This window comes from Phalacrocorax carbo, chromosome 1 (genome assembly GCF_963921805.1).
Source record: "Phalacrocorax carbo chromosome 1, bPhaCar2.1, whole genome shotgun sequence".
In the NCBI taxonomy this organism is placed as follows: Eukaryota; Metazoa; Chordata; class Aves; order Suliformes; family Phalacrocoracidae; genus Phalacrocorax; species Phalacrocorax carbo.
The window spans coordinates 198,150,060-198,167,923 of NC_087513.1; the positions used below are offsets into that span (position 1 = coordinate 198,150,060).

Consider the following 17,864-nt stretch of genomic DNA (forward strand, 5'->3'; position numbering starts at 1 on the left):
CCCAGTGCATTCAGTCTTTGTCAAGAAAGTTGGAGTATGCTTACACTACTCTATAAAAATGTGTGTACCTGTGATTTGGTCAGCTTTTCTGTTTGGCTGATCTGTGCCAACACTTTCCTTCAAACTGCTTCTGTCTGCCTGTATCCCAAAATATTAGAAAGATGCTGACTACTGAGGACTCAGTCCTGTATTTACCATAATATCGAGAACTTCAATCTCCAGCTTTTCTCTTTTTTCCTCAGTCCTCTTTTCTGACTGAGAAGTGTTAAAGGTGGTTTCTACTTCTGACTTCAGACTTAGTTCCTCCTAAAGTTTTAGTGTTTCTGTTCTTTTCAAAAATATGTGGTGTTTTTTTTGTCTCACTGGCTCATTTTCTGTTGATGGCTTGAGGAGAATCATCACAGTTATTTGTGCTCTTCTAAGAAGAGTGAGAAGGGAAGCAAAGACCTTGGCTTTCAAATGCTTTTTCCTTGAGCAGAAAAACACAATAAAGGTTTCTCGCAACTGCACAGAGAAAGTATGGGATTTCTGCAAGCATGTGCAGGATTTAGATCTTCCAAAATATGCCTATTGGCTTTGTTATGGTTTTTTAATCAAATAACTTACCTTAATTCCCCAAGCGCCCCACCCCCCTTTTTTTTGTTCAGACGAGTGATAGCAGGGCATAAGGAAGTAGAACTGTGGTTCGTTTTTTTTTTTTAATAAACTAGTTTACATGAAAGGGAAGGGGTTACATTATTTTCTTACAAGTTTAGTAGTCCTGAGGTATTAGTGCTAGTCTGCCCGAGTGTTTCTAGTCTTGTCTTGTCAGCTTCTTTTTCCCTTGTGTAAATAATGGCCATTTGAGTCAGTAGTCCTGCTGGATCTGATCAGCAGGCGTTGCTGTTGCAGTTCCTGTTCTGTATCCAAACAGCCTTGGTAGCTCAAAGGATGTAATTTTGTTTATAATACTGCATTATATAGGACCTATACTCTTATGGGGCAGTATGTTGCTATGCTAAAACCAGAAAGATGATTGTTGTCCTGGAGAACCTTTTTATAGGTAACCTGTAAGACAAAAAAGAGAGCAGGTGAGTGTTAGCAGTAGCATCAGACTGTACAGAAAGTGGTATAGCTGGAAATAGTTTCAATATGCCAAAAGAGCCTGATCCCACACTGGTTTTTAATTCCCTGTAAGCTGGATGGTAGAGAATAGTTTGAAGGAGACAGAAAGAGAACAGTGAACACGTAGGTATTTTGTGGGGACCTTCCAAGTGCAATGGGTACTTGAGGTATGTTTCTAACCCTGTTGTGCTGAGGGGATGCTGGGTACCAGCTCTCAGGTTCACTTAAGCCAGTGTTCTTGTAACATGAAATTTGTACACGGAATATGTATACGCTGGATTTTCCTTTAAGGGCTTTAAATTAGCTGGACTTTACTTTCAGTGTACATATAACTAGGTGTGAAGGCAGTAAACTGTGAGCGTTAAGCTCCCTCTGGCGGCTATATAGTACGGTTCACAGCTGACCTGTTGCACTCGCCTGTTCTGGACATTTTTGAGATTCTAAGTGCATAATGTATTAAAATATTGTGATTTAAAAATTAATACAGGAATATGATGTACCATATGCCTTTCCAAGGTGCCAAAGGTCTTCTGTAATCAGACTTCAGAGAAGTAGAATAGTTAAAATAATGTAAAGTTAGAGGTTTCTTTTCTAGTTATTGTAAGCCTTATGCTGATTTGGTATCTTAAGACTTATGCTGATAGTGTATTTCCCATAAAACTTTAATTCTGTCTTTTTTAAAATGGTGCCATAATTTGCTGCGGGTGTCCCTGAAAGTGCCTGTAAGAATTACAGAATGCTGCAAACAGATATGATTTCTATATGACAAACTCAAATGTGCTTTGTTAATGCAAAATCAGTTCAAGATCAGGTAGCCCTGCTTTGCCCTTCTTGCTTGAAGAATCTGAATATAAAGACCCCATACTTGCAAAATAATATGCTTTGTCACTTACACCCAAAGGATTCCTTTGAACTTTGGCTGTAATTAGTGAGGCTTCACAAGACTTCAGAGCTGTGAGAGGCAAGGTCAGTACTGCTGAAAGGTCAATGTCACTCCACTCCTTTTCCTCCCCATTGTTGTGCTGGCTCTGGCACCTGCCTGACTTCTTGATGCTTATTAAAGTAGCAAGAGAGTGCTCATTCACCTTGCCTGCTTCTCCCCCTCCCCCCCCCCCCCTTTTTTTTTTTTGGTGGCCTGTTTGGTAGGAGGGCTAATGCAAGGGGGTGACAAGCCCATGCAGGTGAGAGCAAGAGAGGATCGGGACCTCTCCTTTTGGGAGCAGAGAGTTATTAAGTCACTTGTCTCAAGAAATTTGAGTCTCAGTTCTCGTGAAACTTCATTGACCAAAGCTGTGTATTCCTTGAGACTTCAGAGTATTCCCATGGCATTGCACAGCAAGAGAGGCCATAGGTTAAATGAACTTTAAATGTTAATTGATGATGAAAAAAGCAGCCTGTCACCAGCCATTTTGCCCTATACTGTGCTGGCACAGGCTTCTGTGCTGGCTTATGGTGAACCAGGCTGGGGACTGATCCAGATGAAAATAACCTGCCTTTACTGGGATGCTTTTTGGTGATCGCTTTCCCAATCTCGTTCTCTATGTGTTTGCAGAAATGGTTGCCTGTACAGTGGGGAAAGAAATGGGGCCTGCTTTTTTGTTTGGTTGGTTTGGTTTATTTGTGATAGCACTGACTGAAGTGCTTGTCAAGCTGTTGCTGTATAGGTCATTCCCATGTTTTTGATAGCCTGTTCCAAATATTCTTCTGGCATTCAGTACAGCTGGCTCTGCAGTGAACGTAGCTAGAGTCTGCACAGAGAAGTACTGTCCTTCAGACTGCAGAAAGCATGGGTGGTTGGCAACAACTCCTGCTGATGGCTGGCTTCATGCAGGAGAGTTGAGGTTTTATGACAGAAGTGTCATGTGCCCCAGTTCAGTGAGGCTGCTTCTTTACAAGTTTAAATTGGCTGTGAAAGTTAGAAAAAGTTTGGGTTTCTGCATTGGGCTGGAGTTCACTGAAGCTCAGTGTCCTGGAAGGACTTAGGTACCACCATGGAGCTTCTGTGTCGGTTGTTCAGCAGTGTGTAATACCCCAAATATCCGAAACCTTTTCTGTGTGTGCATCTGCATGCAGCCTGCTGACTTAGACCACGAGATGCTTCTCGGAGCACATGGGAGGCAGACTTGAAGTGAAGGCACACTGCCATCTACATGTGTGCACAACCTAACACATGCTGCCGCCTACCCAGAAGGGATTTGCCTCCAGAGCTGGTAAGGTTGAGCTGTCCTGTGTACGTTCAAATTGCTGTCCAGGGAGCTCCAGCCCTGAACTGGCTGTAGCAGAGCAGGATTGTGAAGGGACAGAGTATTTATTCTGCATCCACAAGGCTTTTTTGCAGCCGCTTTCTTCCACTTCTTTTTTTTTTTTTTCTCCCTTCCCAAGGCATTCCTAACATCTGCACTGGAAAAGTTGTGAGCGTCAGAAATTTGCTGTGTAAGAAGGAGCACGGCTGTTTATTAGGACACCTTTGATCTGAGGATCAACGGTCTGCTTTCCTCTACTTCATTTAGTCAGATTATTGAAGAAATGATTGAGGAGCAGCAGCTTTAATCCATGGTGTTACTAGCTCATATTTGAATCTTCTGTTGTCTGTGTTTTGTCAAGGGTGAAAGAATGAAATCAGATTTGGTATGTTTTATTTACTGGAAAATATTTCTCTTAAGAGGTCTTTATGCTGAGGTCCTTGTGCTTTTATTCCCAAAGCAGCAGGTACAAATCAAGACCAAAAGATACGTGGCATACATGTTCTCCTCAGATTGCCGGGGACAGTAGCTGAGTTTGGAAGTTCAGCTGCAGTTCAGTAACCTAACTCTGTTACCTTGACCCGGCTCTGTAGTTTTTATGCAATCTTTGTATGCGTGCGTGTTCCTTTCTCAAAGGTGCATCCGTTCAGCTTACTCTGCCTTGTGGTATCAATGCCCTGTAAGAGTATTTTGTACTGTGTGCTTGTTCAGATAAATCCCAAATAGTAAAAGTAGATATCGATGGCAGAAGTGGAGAAAGCATGGTGTTGTGAACAGCTGATGTTTTCTGCAAGGTTTTTTGACCTTGTGGGCCAGTGGGGGCGGATTTCGGCGTTGCTCTGTGAGGTGAGGCTGTAGTACAGGCCATTAGCGCTCATCTGTGCTCTCTAGGCAATGTCCTGCCTTGCAATGATTCAGGTTACTGCTTAGTTTCGTGCTTACCTATAGTTGATTTTTCAGGCAGAAACCACCATGGAGTGGACATTCAGCAGTAGTGGAGCAGCAGGTGCTACCTGAGCAGTTAAGGTGCCCATGATGTAAGGGGACGGGTGTATAAGAGGATGGGTGTAGGCAGCTGGGGAGCCCCTGTAGCTACCCCCAAACAAGCTGACCCCTCTTTCAAATTCAAGCCCTCACTCAGTCTTTAAGATGCCCATTTTAATGTGAAACACTAGAGGGTAGTGTGTTACTGCCAATACTTTAGTTTTAGACCATATCCATAGTCATGATTTTTTAAATCCCCTTAATTTATTATACAATTCAATATTTTAAAACAAGGGTAGAACTAAAGAAAAAATAGTGCTTTTTTTTCTCTGAGTATGGCATGCAATGATATTTTTGGGTTGACTAGAAAAAGGGTTGGGTTGAATCTAGATCTGATTCTTACCTTTCTTCAGAAGTGTCATTAAGAACACAGTACTTAGAATTATTCGCTCTCCACCTGATGTCTCAATATTCACACACATACACAACGTAAATACACAGTGGTTGTGACTAAGAAAGGACAGGCAGTTGTACCAAGAGGTACTTTGTTTTAATGTTTAACAAGGCAAATATAAGTTCATGGCATTGCTTATATGTATTTACAACTAGGGTGGGTTTTTAGCACTTGAATAACTTTTTTTTCCCCCCTCTTTTCTTTCAGGCACCACCTTCCATGGTCAATAATGAACAACGCCAACATGCTGAGCACATATTCTTATCATTTAGAAAATCAAAATCACCATTTGCTGTTTGCAAACACATTTTGGGTAAGTTTTAGTAAGTGAAGCGTGGTACCTGTTTTTGTAACTGCAGCTATGCTGTTCTTCTGCAGCTGGGAATACGAACGTTAGTTTTGATAGACATACTTTTTGATGGAGCATGAAGCCTATTGCTGCCTTTTGGCTTTGTTTCTGGCAGCTTTAAAGTCTGCAATGTGCAACTTTGTGTAGCAAAGCTCCTAAACTGATTGAATAGATTCAGGTTGCTTCTACTACATGATTATTGTAATACTGTCTGATCTGGGGAGCTTGTCAAACTGCCTGTAGTGCACTTGCTTGTCTTGTTGCTTCCCATTGAATCAACCAATGATACAATTTTATATACTTCTGACAGATTTTGCACTGGTGCTGAACTCTTCCATGGTGAGAATTTACTTCAGGTTGAATGTCTTAGTAAGTTACTATTAACAGCCCAACTGTTGTGTTTTGGTTTTTTGTTTTGTTTTTGTTTTTGTTTTTTTTTTTAAAAGTAGTTAGAAAAGTTTCTGTTCACCAGGTAGAAGCAATAGAGTATTGATTCAAAGTTTTGTGGGATTATAGCTGTGGAGAAAGGAAAGAGATAGGTAGGTATCCACTTTTATCAGAAATTTCTTGGGCTTTAATAGAAATGTAAATATGGTTGTGTTACAAGTCTTTAAAAACAAATCTGTTTTTACAGGCACTATAGAGACTTACTAGAGTTTGGCAGCTAAATAATCTGAAAATTGCAGAAGCAGTAAGCATGTAAGGTTCCTGTTCAGCACTGCTGTACTGACCAGATGTGAGTGCTGGGGGGAGGTAAGGGGGAAGTTTCAGTAAAAGCTGACTCCGAAACTTCGTGAGGAAAACCTGGAAACCTGTGGAAAAGCACACGTGCCAAAAACACACAAAGCAACTTTTCTTTCAAAGAATTTACCAGAATGAACAGAGAAATATTAGAATTATGCTTAAAATATGATTGTTTTCATACTTAATTCCTTCCACAGTAATTTTAGTTATTTCTAAATCTACTAGATTAGAGATGTAAAATTCATTAATATTGTGATGTCAATATTGCAGGCCTATCACTGTGTTAAATTATACTGTGATATATAGAGCAGGCTGTGGTTCCTTTCCTACACCCACTCCCCAACCAAAATTTTTTCTGCAAATGAGACTCTCATAGTTTTAGTATATTGTATTAGTACTTCATCTGGTCCTGAAGACTGTAACTACACTTTTTGCTTTACGGGTCTGCAAAATTGGTGCTTTTTATTTTCACATGGATTTTTAGAGAATTTCAAGTGAGCAAAAGACCATACTTAACTAACTTTGCAGAGCATTTTGGTGTCTCATAAGTGATGTATTTGTCACAGTAAATATTGGAAATTTATGAAATAAATACCTAGTAGTACTATCTGTGCTAAGGGATACATCACTGCATCTTGTTCTCAAAGAAGGGAACACAATTTAGCATTAATAATGAAATATTTTTCTTTTTTTTTCTTCTGAAATGCGGCTGGTTGGAAGGAATGTGGTGCTGATTTTAACACCATTTGGATGTCTAGAAATACTACATCCTTAAACTGCTCATGTGTTATCACCACTGAGAAACCAGCATGTTTCCACATGGGACAGTTTTTTCCTGGCAGTGCCTTCTCCAGTAGGCAGTTGTGATGTGAGACCTGGAAATGAGAGACTTTTCCCCAAAATTTGTGCTTCAATAGTAAGTGTTTGGACGGTCTGGACAAAAGGAACAGCTGGTTAACACTTGGGAGGTGAGAAGGGAGAGGCAGGGATTATGAAATCAGGAACCAGGAAGGGAAACAAGCTGTTAATGGTGAATAAAAGAGTTAAAGTGTACTGAAGGGGTACGTGTAGGTAAGGATGGGTAGGAACCAGAGGATCAGAGCAGATGGGTTTAAGAAGAAACAGGAGAAAAAAAAAAACAAAAACCACGGTCAAGCAGTAATTGGAATGGAGGCAGAGAGAGATAACAAAGATGTTGACAGTGATCATGAAAAGAAGAGTGTATGAGCATTACAGGAAGAGCAATGGAGATGATGAGCATAAGGAAAAGGGGAACAGCCTTATATATATGGGGAACTACCATACAGTTTCTTCAGAAACCTGGAGTTGAACCCAGGAAGCATGAGGCTCTACGTTCTTCTGCTGTAAGCTTATAGCTCTTAGATGTACTGGCAAAACTTGTCCTGTCTTTCTTTAGTAACTTCATGCAGAGGATAACGGTGCTCTGCCTAGTTACAAGCTTACACCAAGTGTTGGACGTCTGTGCTGTTAATGATTGCAGTTGTGCATCTGCAGTACTTGACGCAAAGGAGAAATTCCATCCTTTGTTTTTTTTAATAGCATTCTCTTCTTGTGTGAGCTTTGTACAGTTTGAAGAGCCAAAGACCCAGAAGGTAGAAAATGCCAGAATTAAAATACCCTTGCAGGAATAATCTGGCTCATTTTTAAAGCATGTGTTAGACATACACATTAATCTTTTAATTAAAAGTGGTTACTTAGTTTTCCAAATTAACCTAAGTAGATTTAAAGGTGGTTTATTTTGATTCAATGATGTTGACCTGTGTAGGGTTTAGATTTGGAGCCTGATTAAATTAAATAGCAAACTGTCTGCTATCTTGGATATAGAACTTGCATATAAAGGAAATACATATTATGAACTTGTGTGTATATAATCAAGGGAAGAAAGTTTGTTTTGTTGTTACTAAAGCCTGTCATCCCCTGACTGAGGCTTTCTTGAATAAACCCAGTTCTTCTAGTCCTGGCAGCAGGTTGCCCACCATAGCTCAAACTCTGCTTCTTGTTCAGGAATTCTATTTCACCATGTCATATTTTATGCTTTTGCCACCCTGTGGCCACACCTTTTCCAAATGTCTTTCTGTGCCTCTTACAGAGCTCAGAATGTTTTGAAACTGGCTACTAAGATACTACCTGCTATTTCTAAGTTAAAATTTTTAAAAGGAACAACAACAACAAAATATTCTTTGTAGCTTTCTGTTCTCATATAGATGAAATTCAAATTCCAGTTTTTTTCCATAAATTTTATTTTGCAGTCACACAAACGGTCACCTTTTTCCATAACATCTTTTTCTAGTTTCTTTAGTGCATCTATATACAAATTAATCAGATATTCAAACAATAAGGGCTAGTGATTCCTATACTTTGCTAGAAAGTTATATTTTGATACCTGAAGATAAATACAGAGGCTTAAACATAATGTAGAAAACCTTAAACATACCAGTTTATAAAAGTTTTGTTGTAAAAATTAAATACAAATGTTATCTTTATGTGTAAGTGGACTTGGTTTCTCATTACCAACCATAAAATACATGTGAATTTTATGCACTATTGGTTCCAAAGGCAAGCACACAAATGATGGAAGAATCATCAGTTCTGGCATGCCTGACAATTTAATCATATCTTTATATATTGTGATTAAATCTGTAATTTTATTTTTATTTTGTCCGATAGTTGTTTCAGCATTCTTAGTTTTGATCGTTGGCCAGTCTCCTCGTGCAGCCAACTCTTCTTCCCCTGAGTCTCTAACTCTAATATTGGACAATGTGATATTTGGGTTATTGGTTTCACCTCCCTTTTGAAATATAAATACATTGTCTGATTTCATAGCAACAAAACTCCATTTAATAATAAATTAACTAATAGTAAATTTCTTTTTTTTTTGTTAGAAATACATACAAGCTAAATATATGTATGTCTTTGGATATTCAAATTGCCTTTGGTTTTTTCCCCACAGAAACTAGTAAAGTGGACTATGTCCTTTTTCAAGCTGCTACAGCGATAATGGAAGCAGTTGTAAGAGAATGGATTCTCTTGGAAAAAACTAGCATCGAGTCACTGCGAACATTCCTTCTAACCTATGTCTTACAAAGGCCTAAGTAAGTATAGAAAAAACACCTCTGAACATGTAGGATTCTGCATAAAGTCTGGGTTATCCTTTTGTTTCCAAGGGTAGCAGTGGAGGACATTTCAACAATAATTTGTTGTCGATTTTTAACAGTTAGTTGAATTCTGTAGAGTTGCCAGCTTTCCCGGATTAATTCACACAAAATGTTTGAAAAAGAAATGAGTTTAAAATTTTATTGAACATAGATTTTTAAATTATTTGCAAACATATTTTTGCAATGTTGTTTACAGCCTTCAAAAGTATGTTCGGGAGCAGATTCTATTAGCAGTAGCGGTGATAGTGAAACGGGGATCACTAGACAAATCAATCGACTGCAAAAGCATTTTTCATGAAGTCAGCCAGCTGATCAGCAGCGGTAACCCCACTGTGGTAAGCATTTTATTTTCCTCAAAATTTGAGCAATCTGTATCAGCAGCATAAGCAATATACTTGGTGACTAGAAAATCTTGTATACTTCTCTTATCTAAAAATCAGTAATTAAGCTGATAGCTATTCAAACAATCACTTACCAAGTCAGAGATTTTTGAATGAGAATATTTTGGGACTAGTAGTAGTATGTGTAGTTCTTTGGTACACAATTGCACCATATTTCTTAGCGAAAAGGTTTTTCTCAGTAGTTGCTCTGTCACTAATGTGATTTTTTTTTTCCTGTTTTCTGGGTTTCTTTAATAAACCAGCATGGCCTAAAATGGATTTTCCATTAGCTGGCAGGTTCTCTTCACACTCTGTTGCCCTTCCATCTGTGCAGTGCTGCACCCTCCTGTGGCTCAGCTGTTGGAATAGGCCACCCAGGCAGAGGCATAGGCCTCTGCTGTTCTCTGGGAGACGGGTAGGTGGAGAGAAAGGAGTGTGAGGAAGTAAAATGTGGAATGGAAATACAAAACTTACTCTAGATTTAATGTCATACTACTAGGGGTAAGTGTTACCTTCCATACTGAGCTCAAAGTGGAAACAAGGTGTCCAATATCTATCTGTGCATTTAGTGAAATTCCGATATCTATGCCAGGAGATAAGTTTAGAATAGGTCATAATAGAGGCATGTAACTAGAGATTAAAGAGAGGTGATTTTTCTCCTACCAAATGGAAATCGAAGATTATGTAGATTCCATGCTGGACCTTTTAACTGAAGCTTTTATCAATCAAAACAAATCTTGAGGGAGCAGACACCTAACACTGCCGAGCATTTAGAGCAGCAGTTGTACTAGATGTGAGCAGCAAATGTTTATCTCTGAAAATTTGATCAAAATATACTAGAAGTAATACAGTTCATGTCATGGTCCTAAAAATAGTGTGTCACCTCTGAGCAAAGTGATGTCCTCCAGGGTATGGAAATTTCAGTTACACTTCTAAACCTTCGTTTCACTGTTTAGCTTAAGGAGAACATTTCAGCATTTTTGGTTGTGCATAATCTGGACAGAAATGGGTATTTGTTTAGGAGAACAATGTTAAGTTGATGCTTTTTTCCAGGGAACATAGCCTTGTTATTAAAATGGAGTTACAACTGAGATTTTCAAGTTTTTTGCATGCTGGTGTGTGTGCTTATGTAGTTTATATGATCTTTCCATAAATACACAAAAGTGGTGTAAATAGAAACATGGATGTTGACAGAGAAGTCCTCTCTGAACTAACTCTTGCACAGGCCAACTTCCATGGTTGTATTCTGTGCGTGCACTAGTACACAGACACACTGCCAGCTGTAAGTAAATCACCCTGGGCTTGCTGCAGAACAGAGCATGTCGCAGGGGAGCTCTGGTTGGGGGAAGGGACAATATTTCACTCTTCTCCAGGTCGCACTTGCTGCCACCGTACAGACACCAATTTTGGATCAGCTTTTCATTTCCCTTTATCTACACCTCTTCACAAATATTACTTTCTCCATAGTTTTTCCAAAGTGTGTTGTGCTCAGATTTTAAGAAAGGTATTTAAAAACATCTTTAGTACATAAAGATGTTTTTTATTCTGGTATGCTAATATATGTGATAGTAAAAAAAGACACGTGATGCTGCTGGAACATCTTTTCTGTAAGGTGGAGTATATCTTTGTTAGTCCTTGGCAGGCTGGTTATAAACACAGGCTGCCGTGTACGTATGAGGTTTTACATTATAAAATAGTTCTCATTCATAAAAATGTTCTTGTAATCTTCTGAGACTTTGCTGCAAGAGAAACTCTGGTACTGGCACAGCTTCTTGTGACCCAGGACTTGGCATACACAATAAGTAGAAATAAAATTGTGTGTTAGCACAGTACCGGCCACAACTGAGCTCTGAGTGGGTTCAGGGCATGCCTCTTGCATAAGTATATATGAACTTTGAAAGGTTGTGTGAAATAATTCGTACAATCAATTATCTACTTATCTTTTAAAATATGGGTGGGTGTTTTTACTAGCGTCTCTACGTAGCCTTCAGCCATGGCCATCAGGCCGTGTGGAACCACAGCAGTGCAGCTGCCTTGCTGCCATGTGGAGTCTCAGCGAAGGGTGCTTCAGGCTGCAGTATGAAGCAGTGTAGTATGGAGGGAGTGGTACTGCTTTCAAGATCCAGGTTGTGCCATGCAGTGTCACAGGTGTTTCTGTACTTCACTGGACAGGTGTTTATACTATTTATTCATAAAAACATGCCTCCACCCAAGTCAGGGAGGAGGCTAGGGTATGGGTGTTGGGAGAGATCAGCAGACATTTTCCAGCCCTCTATGCCTCCCTGACTCCTTCCACTTTTTTAACATGTCTTTCCTGTGATGTGATGTGAACTCTTGCCTCTAGCCCTGTACACTCAAGTTTCAGGAGTCTGTCACACCTTTGTGACTCCCAATTCTCTATTGCATCTCTTGGCCCCTTTCTGTATTCTTTCCAGACTTCTGCTCCGTGTTTCCTCTGACCTGCTGTCCACCCATTTGTGTCTTCCTACGTGAGGTTCATTCCAGCAGCTGAGAAATAACATATAGAGTCATCAGCGGGTCACTTCATGTTTAAAAACGGTTAAAGCTCTCAAGCATACTTCTTAGCTGTTGATAATGGCTTTCTACAGCAGTTTGTAATTGAGAGAAAGTAGTTTCTAAAAAACTGAAGTGGTTTCTTGCCTGTTTCTCCTCTCTGCTGTCCCTGAAGCTTCCTGGCCTGTCTTTATCTTACAAGAATCAAGTAGGTACTTAATGTTTTCTATTCCCTGCAACCCTCCGCCTAGTTCCTGTCAGACATATGTACTAGTATTGTGTGTTACACTCAAATTGTATTGATTAATGCTGTGGCAAACTGACATGGGAGCAAGACTGCCAGATGACTGCTGAGAATGGAAAAAATGAAAAGGAGATAGGAAGGAAGAAGAGAGGAATAGTGATGAGAGGAGGAAAGTGGGCAGGAGGTGAAAAAGGTGGCTTTAGTATTGTGTAATCTCTTAATAGTGGAACACAGTGTAAATGTTAAGGTACTAACGGTGCTAAGCAGAGGTAATACTATAGGGATGTGTGGTTAGAGCCAGGGTTTGAACCTGGAGTATTGCCTCCTGCTGCCACTTCTGTGCCATATGGACCTCTATGGATCTTGTGGAAGAAACCTCTGAGATGGGAAAGCAAACTATAGAGGGTCTGGCTGCCTATTAATTTATAAATGAGTTTAGGTAGTAATCCTCTGGGATGACAAGGATTAGCTTTGGAGTTCCTGGGTTTGTTTTTCCTGGCTCCTCCTGTAACATTGATGCAAGCCATCCTCCTGTTCACGAAGGAGAGTCTGTAATCTTCCTCCAATAGCAATTTCAGGATCTGTTTTCAAAATCTTCATCTCTGGGGGACAGAGCTTCTGGCAGCAGATACAGTATTCTGGGCCAATCTTAAAATGTTAAATGCATGTTTTCTATCACTGATCTCAATATTTTGGAGAATTGTGTGGGCCAAGTTCTTCTCAGCTATAAATGCCTTCGATTTCTTGGCCTTTTCTTTTTGTGTTAGAATATTCTGCTTTTGCATAGCTGAAGGATTTTGTTTGTCCTACATCCCTGCCAGAAGGACAGGAATCCTGGCAGCTAAAGTGTCTGATTCCCAGGAGGAGGAGCTGGTCTGCATGTGAACAGAATCAGATGGATGTTGTTTAAAACTGGACTGGGATATGGGTCACACCTGGATTTGTTCCAGAATATGGGTAGGCAGATGCAGAGGGGTCCAACTGCTGTAGACCTAACATGGGACTGGGGAGCAACAGAAGCTTTGGTTGCGTTTTGTTGTTCTTTTTAAGATGTACAATGCATACAGTAGAATGTATTGTAATATAAAGCTCCATACCTGAAGCCTAAATTTTTCTGTTTATGCAAGAAGACTTGTCAGGACTTATTGGAAGAGCTCTGGGATCTTAACAGCTCCTCTCTCAAAATTTGTGAATCTGTTGGTTTGTTTCCCAGTGTTCATGGTTGGGTTAGGGAGAAGATTCAGATGCTTCAGGTTACCAAAAACTGCGGAGAAATGTGCTGTGGATGGATCTCATGTGAACAGAGGGAAATACTAATAAGCAGAACTCTTGGCATTCATCTTCATTGAAATTTATTTCTCAATAATGATGGCTGCATAGATAACTAGTTACTTTTATTTAGCATTTATGGATATTATTTCTATTCTTTAAGTGGAATTTTACTTCTGGATCCCTGTCTAGCTGTTGCCATCTCATGTGGTGGGGTAGGAGTTGGAGAGGCTCTCGTGACTTTTACATTTTGACAAAAATGTATGTTATTTTCCCTCCCTATACCCTCAGCTGTATCTTCTGGTCTAATAAAATTACTACCTTGTCCTATGAACCTTACTGCCCTTGAGACATGTTGAGTATAAAAAGCAGATGGTAAAGCAGGATATTTAAGCTGTTTCCTTCATGCCGACAAGTGCTCTGTAAAGGCCTAGGTTAGTGTGTTAAAGATTGGTTTGGGAATTTTAGGGATCCAGAAACTACTCCAAATATGAGGTTAAAACTTGGTAACTGAAATGTAAGAAAACTTTAATGTATTTTTTAAGTAGTTGTATTAACCCAGGTGCCTTTTAAAGTTTTCTAATTTTTTCTTTTGACAGAGAGCCTACTTTACTGGATATGCAGTACAGCAGGACTCCAGCTTATTTGTTTAACAACTTAAATATTAGAAATTGTTAGCTCCCAGTATTATCCTTTACAATAGAGCTACAGTTTCAAAGACAGGCTGGGAAGTGAGGAGATGTGATCCAGAAGAGAGATGTGTGCCTCATGTTCTATGTATAGTATCCAGGACTCTTCATTTCCTTAATTCTGCCATCTCATGAGATGTGCAGGTGTGGAGGCCCTCACCTGTAGACCTCAGAGACTCACTGGGAAGGAAGAAATGATGCCTTTCTATGTATGTAATGCAGCTCGTTGGGCATATCTGGCAGTATGGCAGGCAGAGGTGGGCAAGAAGGGCCAGGAATGAGTACTGGGAAAAGCGGGGCGGGGGGGAGGGGACGCCTGCCCACCAAAGAGCACTTTCCAAGATAACACATATTTAAAGTTGGGTGATACTGATGGTAAGCTGCATGGCTAGTCTTACTATTCAAAATAATGAATTTAAGTGAAACTCTTAGATTTCTTCATGCAACTACTGTAGGAGTAAAGATTCGACTGGTGCCTTTTAGACAAGAACCTGGAGAAGGATTTGTTACCTCTAGATAAATGATTTTCAGACCTTCACTTGTTTTGATGAGATTACTTTTTTCCCCCCCTTCTCCCGATTTCTGCTTCACAACTTTGCCTGTCCCTAGAGAAACAAAGAAAAGCATGTTTTACACCCTAAGCTCCAGCAAACTCTGCCTGGACCTCTTTCACTATTAGTAGAGGCTGCTACTTCCCTTCTCTCTTTGGTCAAAGCCTGCATGCTTCACATGCCACAAGATCATCTTCCTGTGGCCCCCAGTGATTTACAGAGCAATTGGTTTTCTCTTTCTCAGCTCAACTTTGGGGCTTTCCCTTGCTTGGTTTGGCTGGTTCCCCCCAAAGGAAGGGAAGCAGGGTCTCACCCGTTTTGCTGTTGTAGGTGTAGTGTGTCAACCTCATGCTGCTCGTCTGTCTTTGCATGGTGGCACAGCAGGAATGGGAGGAAAGGGGTGCACTGCCCAGCCAGTCCCGTACTGCTGACAGCACAAAACTGCAGCTGTGGGTCCCATTCCTATCATCCTGTTCCTGCTCTATAGCTTTTTTCCACCAGTTGGCTCATTTGGGAAGGAATGGACAGATAAAATCCAGTGGGTTCTTCCTGGTGCTTGCTTATATTTCTGCAGAATATATTCTGGATTTCTTTGGTTGGGAACTACTACAGCTTCTGGGTTCCATTCCGCCTCCCCTCCCCTGCCCCGTATTGCAATACTTGCAAGTTGAAAAGCTGGAGTGGCCCCAGTTCCTCTGTGTACCTAATGGTATTTCTTTTGGTCCTGTGGCCATCCTGTTAACCTTCCCATTTGGAGTTGTAGCTTACATTCTGGGGATTTAGATACTCTGAAAATGTTAGCAAATACAGCTTTGCTTATTCAAGGAAGTTAGGGAAGAAGTATATTACTGCCTTCATAAAGGAAGCCTTGCTTTAAACAATTTATTTGGCAAAACTGCTTTTGACACATTCTCATTACAGGATTTTATCACCTAGGAGCAGCACAGCAAATTTACCTCTGATAGATTTACTCTTTGATTCTTCCTGCTCTGTGCAACTTAAAATTAGATGGTTTAGGGATATTATTAAATGCTTTTTGTGGCTTTCCTTTGGTGTCAGTAACAGTTTACATGATACAGATAGAGACAAAAAGTCCTCTGAATGCATATTCAGGCTGGCAGTGATCTAACATAACAGGGTAGATGTTATGATTTGCTCTGTTCAGCAAATCATAAGACCTTTATTCTTTTAAATACAATTACTCATTTTTTCCGTAGGTATAAATGCCACTTGCAGAAGGCAGGGAGGGTTGCTTGATAGTTTAGGTTTTGTAGTAAAATAAATGGTTTAATCAAGCCTCTGACAACCGAGCTGTATTCTGCCCTGAATTTCAGAACAGAGGAAACACTTTTGGTGGTGTAGTTTATTGTGCTTTGTCTGTTGGTTTTTCTGCCTTGGAGCTGGTGTACCACATGTCCATTTTTTCCTAAGCTGTATTTGAACTCTTCCCTTTCAGATGCTTTGTAACCCAACTACCCTCAAATGAAGCAGTTCACTTATTCCATGGGCAGTCCAGGCACAAGTGTGAAATCCCTTCAAACATTATGGCTTTAACTTTTGTTATAGGGGACATTCCATTTGGAGGAATAAGTTGCATTTGCCTTCTGTATCTGAGTTTTATGAATTATATAAAAATATATATATAACTGTTGCTTACTCTTAGAATGGTGCATAGTCTTTCTGCAGTGTCTGTTTTATTAGAGTAATTTAAAAAGAAAACAACTAAAACGATGTTACTACTGGGTATCTGATTGCCAAGTTAATCTCTTATCACAAGTCCCATTGATCTTCTGTTTGAGCAGCTGAGAGTCTATTTTATGTATAGCGATCTTTCATGAAGTTTATTCCTGGTAATAAAGCTAACTGGGGTGAGTGCCAAGCTATTCTCAGAGGCAGTCCGCTCTCAACAAGAGAAGTATTTTATTTTGTTAGATGGGGTTATTGTTTGGGTATGTACTTGTGGCAGAACTAGTGAAATTGCTAGTGAGTGAGTCAAACTAGGTTCAGAGGTGTACTCTTACTGGTATGAAGTTAGTGGTATTACTGTGCAATAGACACTTAGATCTGACTTTTAATATGATGCCCAGAATCACATGCATTTTCTGCTTATTGCCATATGGTATAATTAAATTGGATTGTTAGCCTCTTCTGTGGCGTAGCAAAAACCTTTAAAAAACCACAGTACAAAACAACAAAAAAAACCCTCCACCCTAGTACCTTACACATATTAAGTAAATTCAATATTATTATGTCTAAGAGGAAGTATTTTAGTTCAGAGCACAACTATATTGTTTTATCTAAAATGGTGTTGTTTTTCAGATTTTTGAAATCCTTCTTCTAATAGCTTGCATTTGTGTTGAGGTACTTAAAGTGTGTTCATAACAAACATTCATGTAAATAAAAAAAAGTATTTCAAAATATTACTAGTTAACCTTCAGTAAAGTTATTTTTCATAAAGTAAAATTTTACTTCTAGTAAAGTTTACTTAATACTTCAGAAACTCTGAAATAAAGCTTACTGTGTATTCAGAAGAGTTCAGTAGGTGACAGGGCACATGTTCTTTTATGCTAGTTATTTTGTTAATATTTACATGAAAATGTCAATCTTACTGCTATGTAGAACAATCTGTGTGAATTCCTATAGTCTTACAGCAGTTCTGGGAAGGAGTGTTGGGTTTGTGTGCAGCTCTGTGCAAACGCTTGACATCGCAAGGACAGGTTACAGGTCTTGATCTGTTCCTCTGCTCTTGTCTGTAAGCTAAACTCCTGGGGGCTGGCACCTACCTTCTGGGAAACCAGTCTCAGGAAATCTCTTCTCAGCCTGTTGTTGCAGTAAATTTTAAATTACTGGCCAATATCTTATCTTTGGTCTTCTCCTGCTTTGGTGACCTGGATATACAGGTGTACTTACAATTCCTCATGGATGCAAGGGGTAAGCACAGATGCAGAGAGTGACAGGAGGGCGTGGACACATGTAGTGCACACAGCACCCTTGGGATGGTGAGGGAACGGGGCAGGATTTGCACACCCAGGTATCGAAATACCAAGGTGGAGGAGTTGGTGGGATCCTGGGAATTCACTGGGAGAGAGAAAAGCAGAAGGATGCGGTGTGCCCTGGTGTTCACTGGGCGCTAGGCTGCTGGAGGAAATAGTGTGTAAACCTC

At 39.9% G+C, this 17,864-nt stretch overlaps 1 protein-coding gene across 2 annotated transcripts in view; it reads left to right on the top strand.

The window, feature by feature from the left end:
* The window catches only part of XPO4 (exportin 4), an 83,843-nt gene that overhangs the window by 18,398 nt on the left and 47,581 nt on the right, over nucleotides 1-17,864 (top strand). For both annotated transcript variants that reach the window (XM_064441173.1, XM_064441174.1), the window contains exons 2-4: nucleotides 4,993-5,098; nucleotides 8,850-8,991; nucleotides 9,251-9,389. In XM_064441173.1, the coding sequence (XP_064297243.1) occupies nucleotides 4,993-5,098; nucleotides 8,850-8,991; nucleotides 9,251-9,389 (387 nt within the window). The remainder of the gene's footprint in view (nucleotides 1-4,992; nucleotides 5,099-8,849; nucleotides 8,992-9,250; nucleotides 9,390-17,864) is intronic.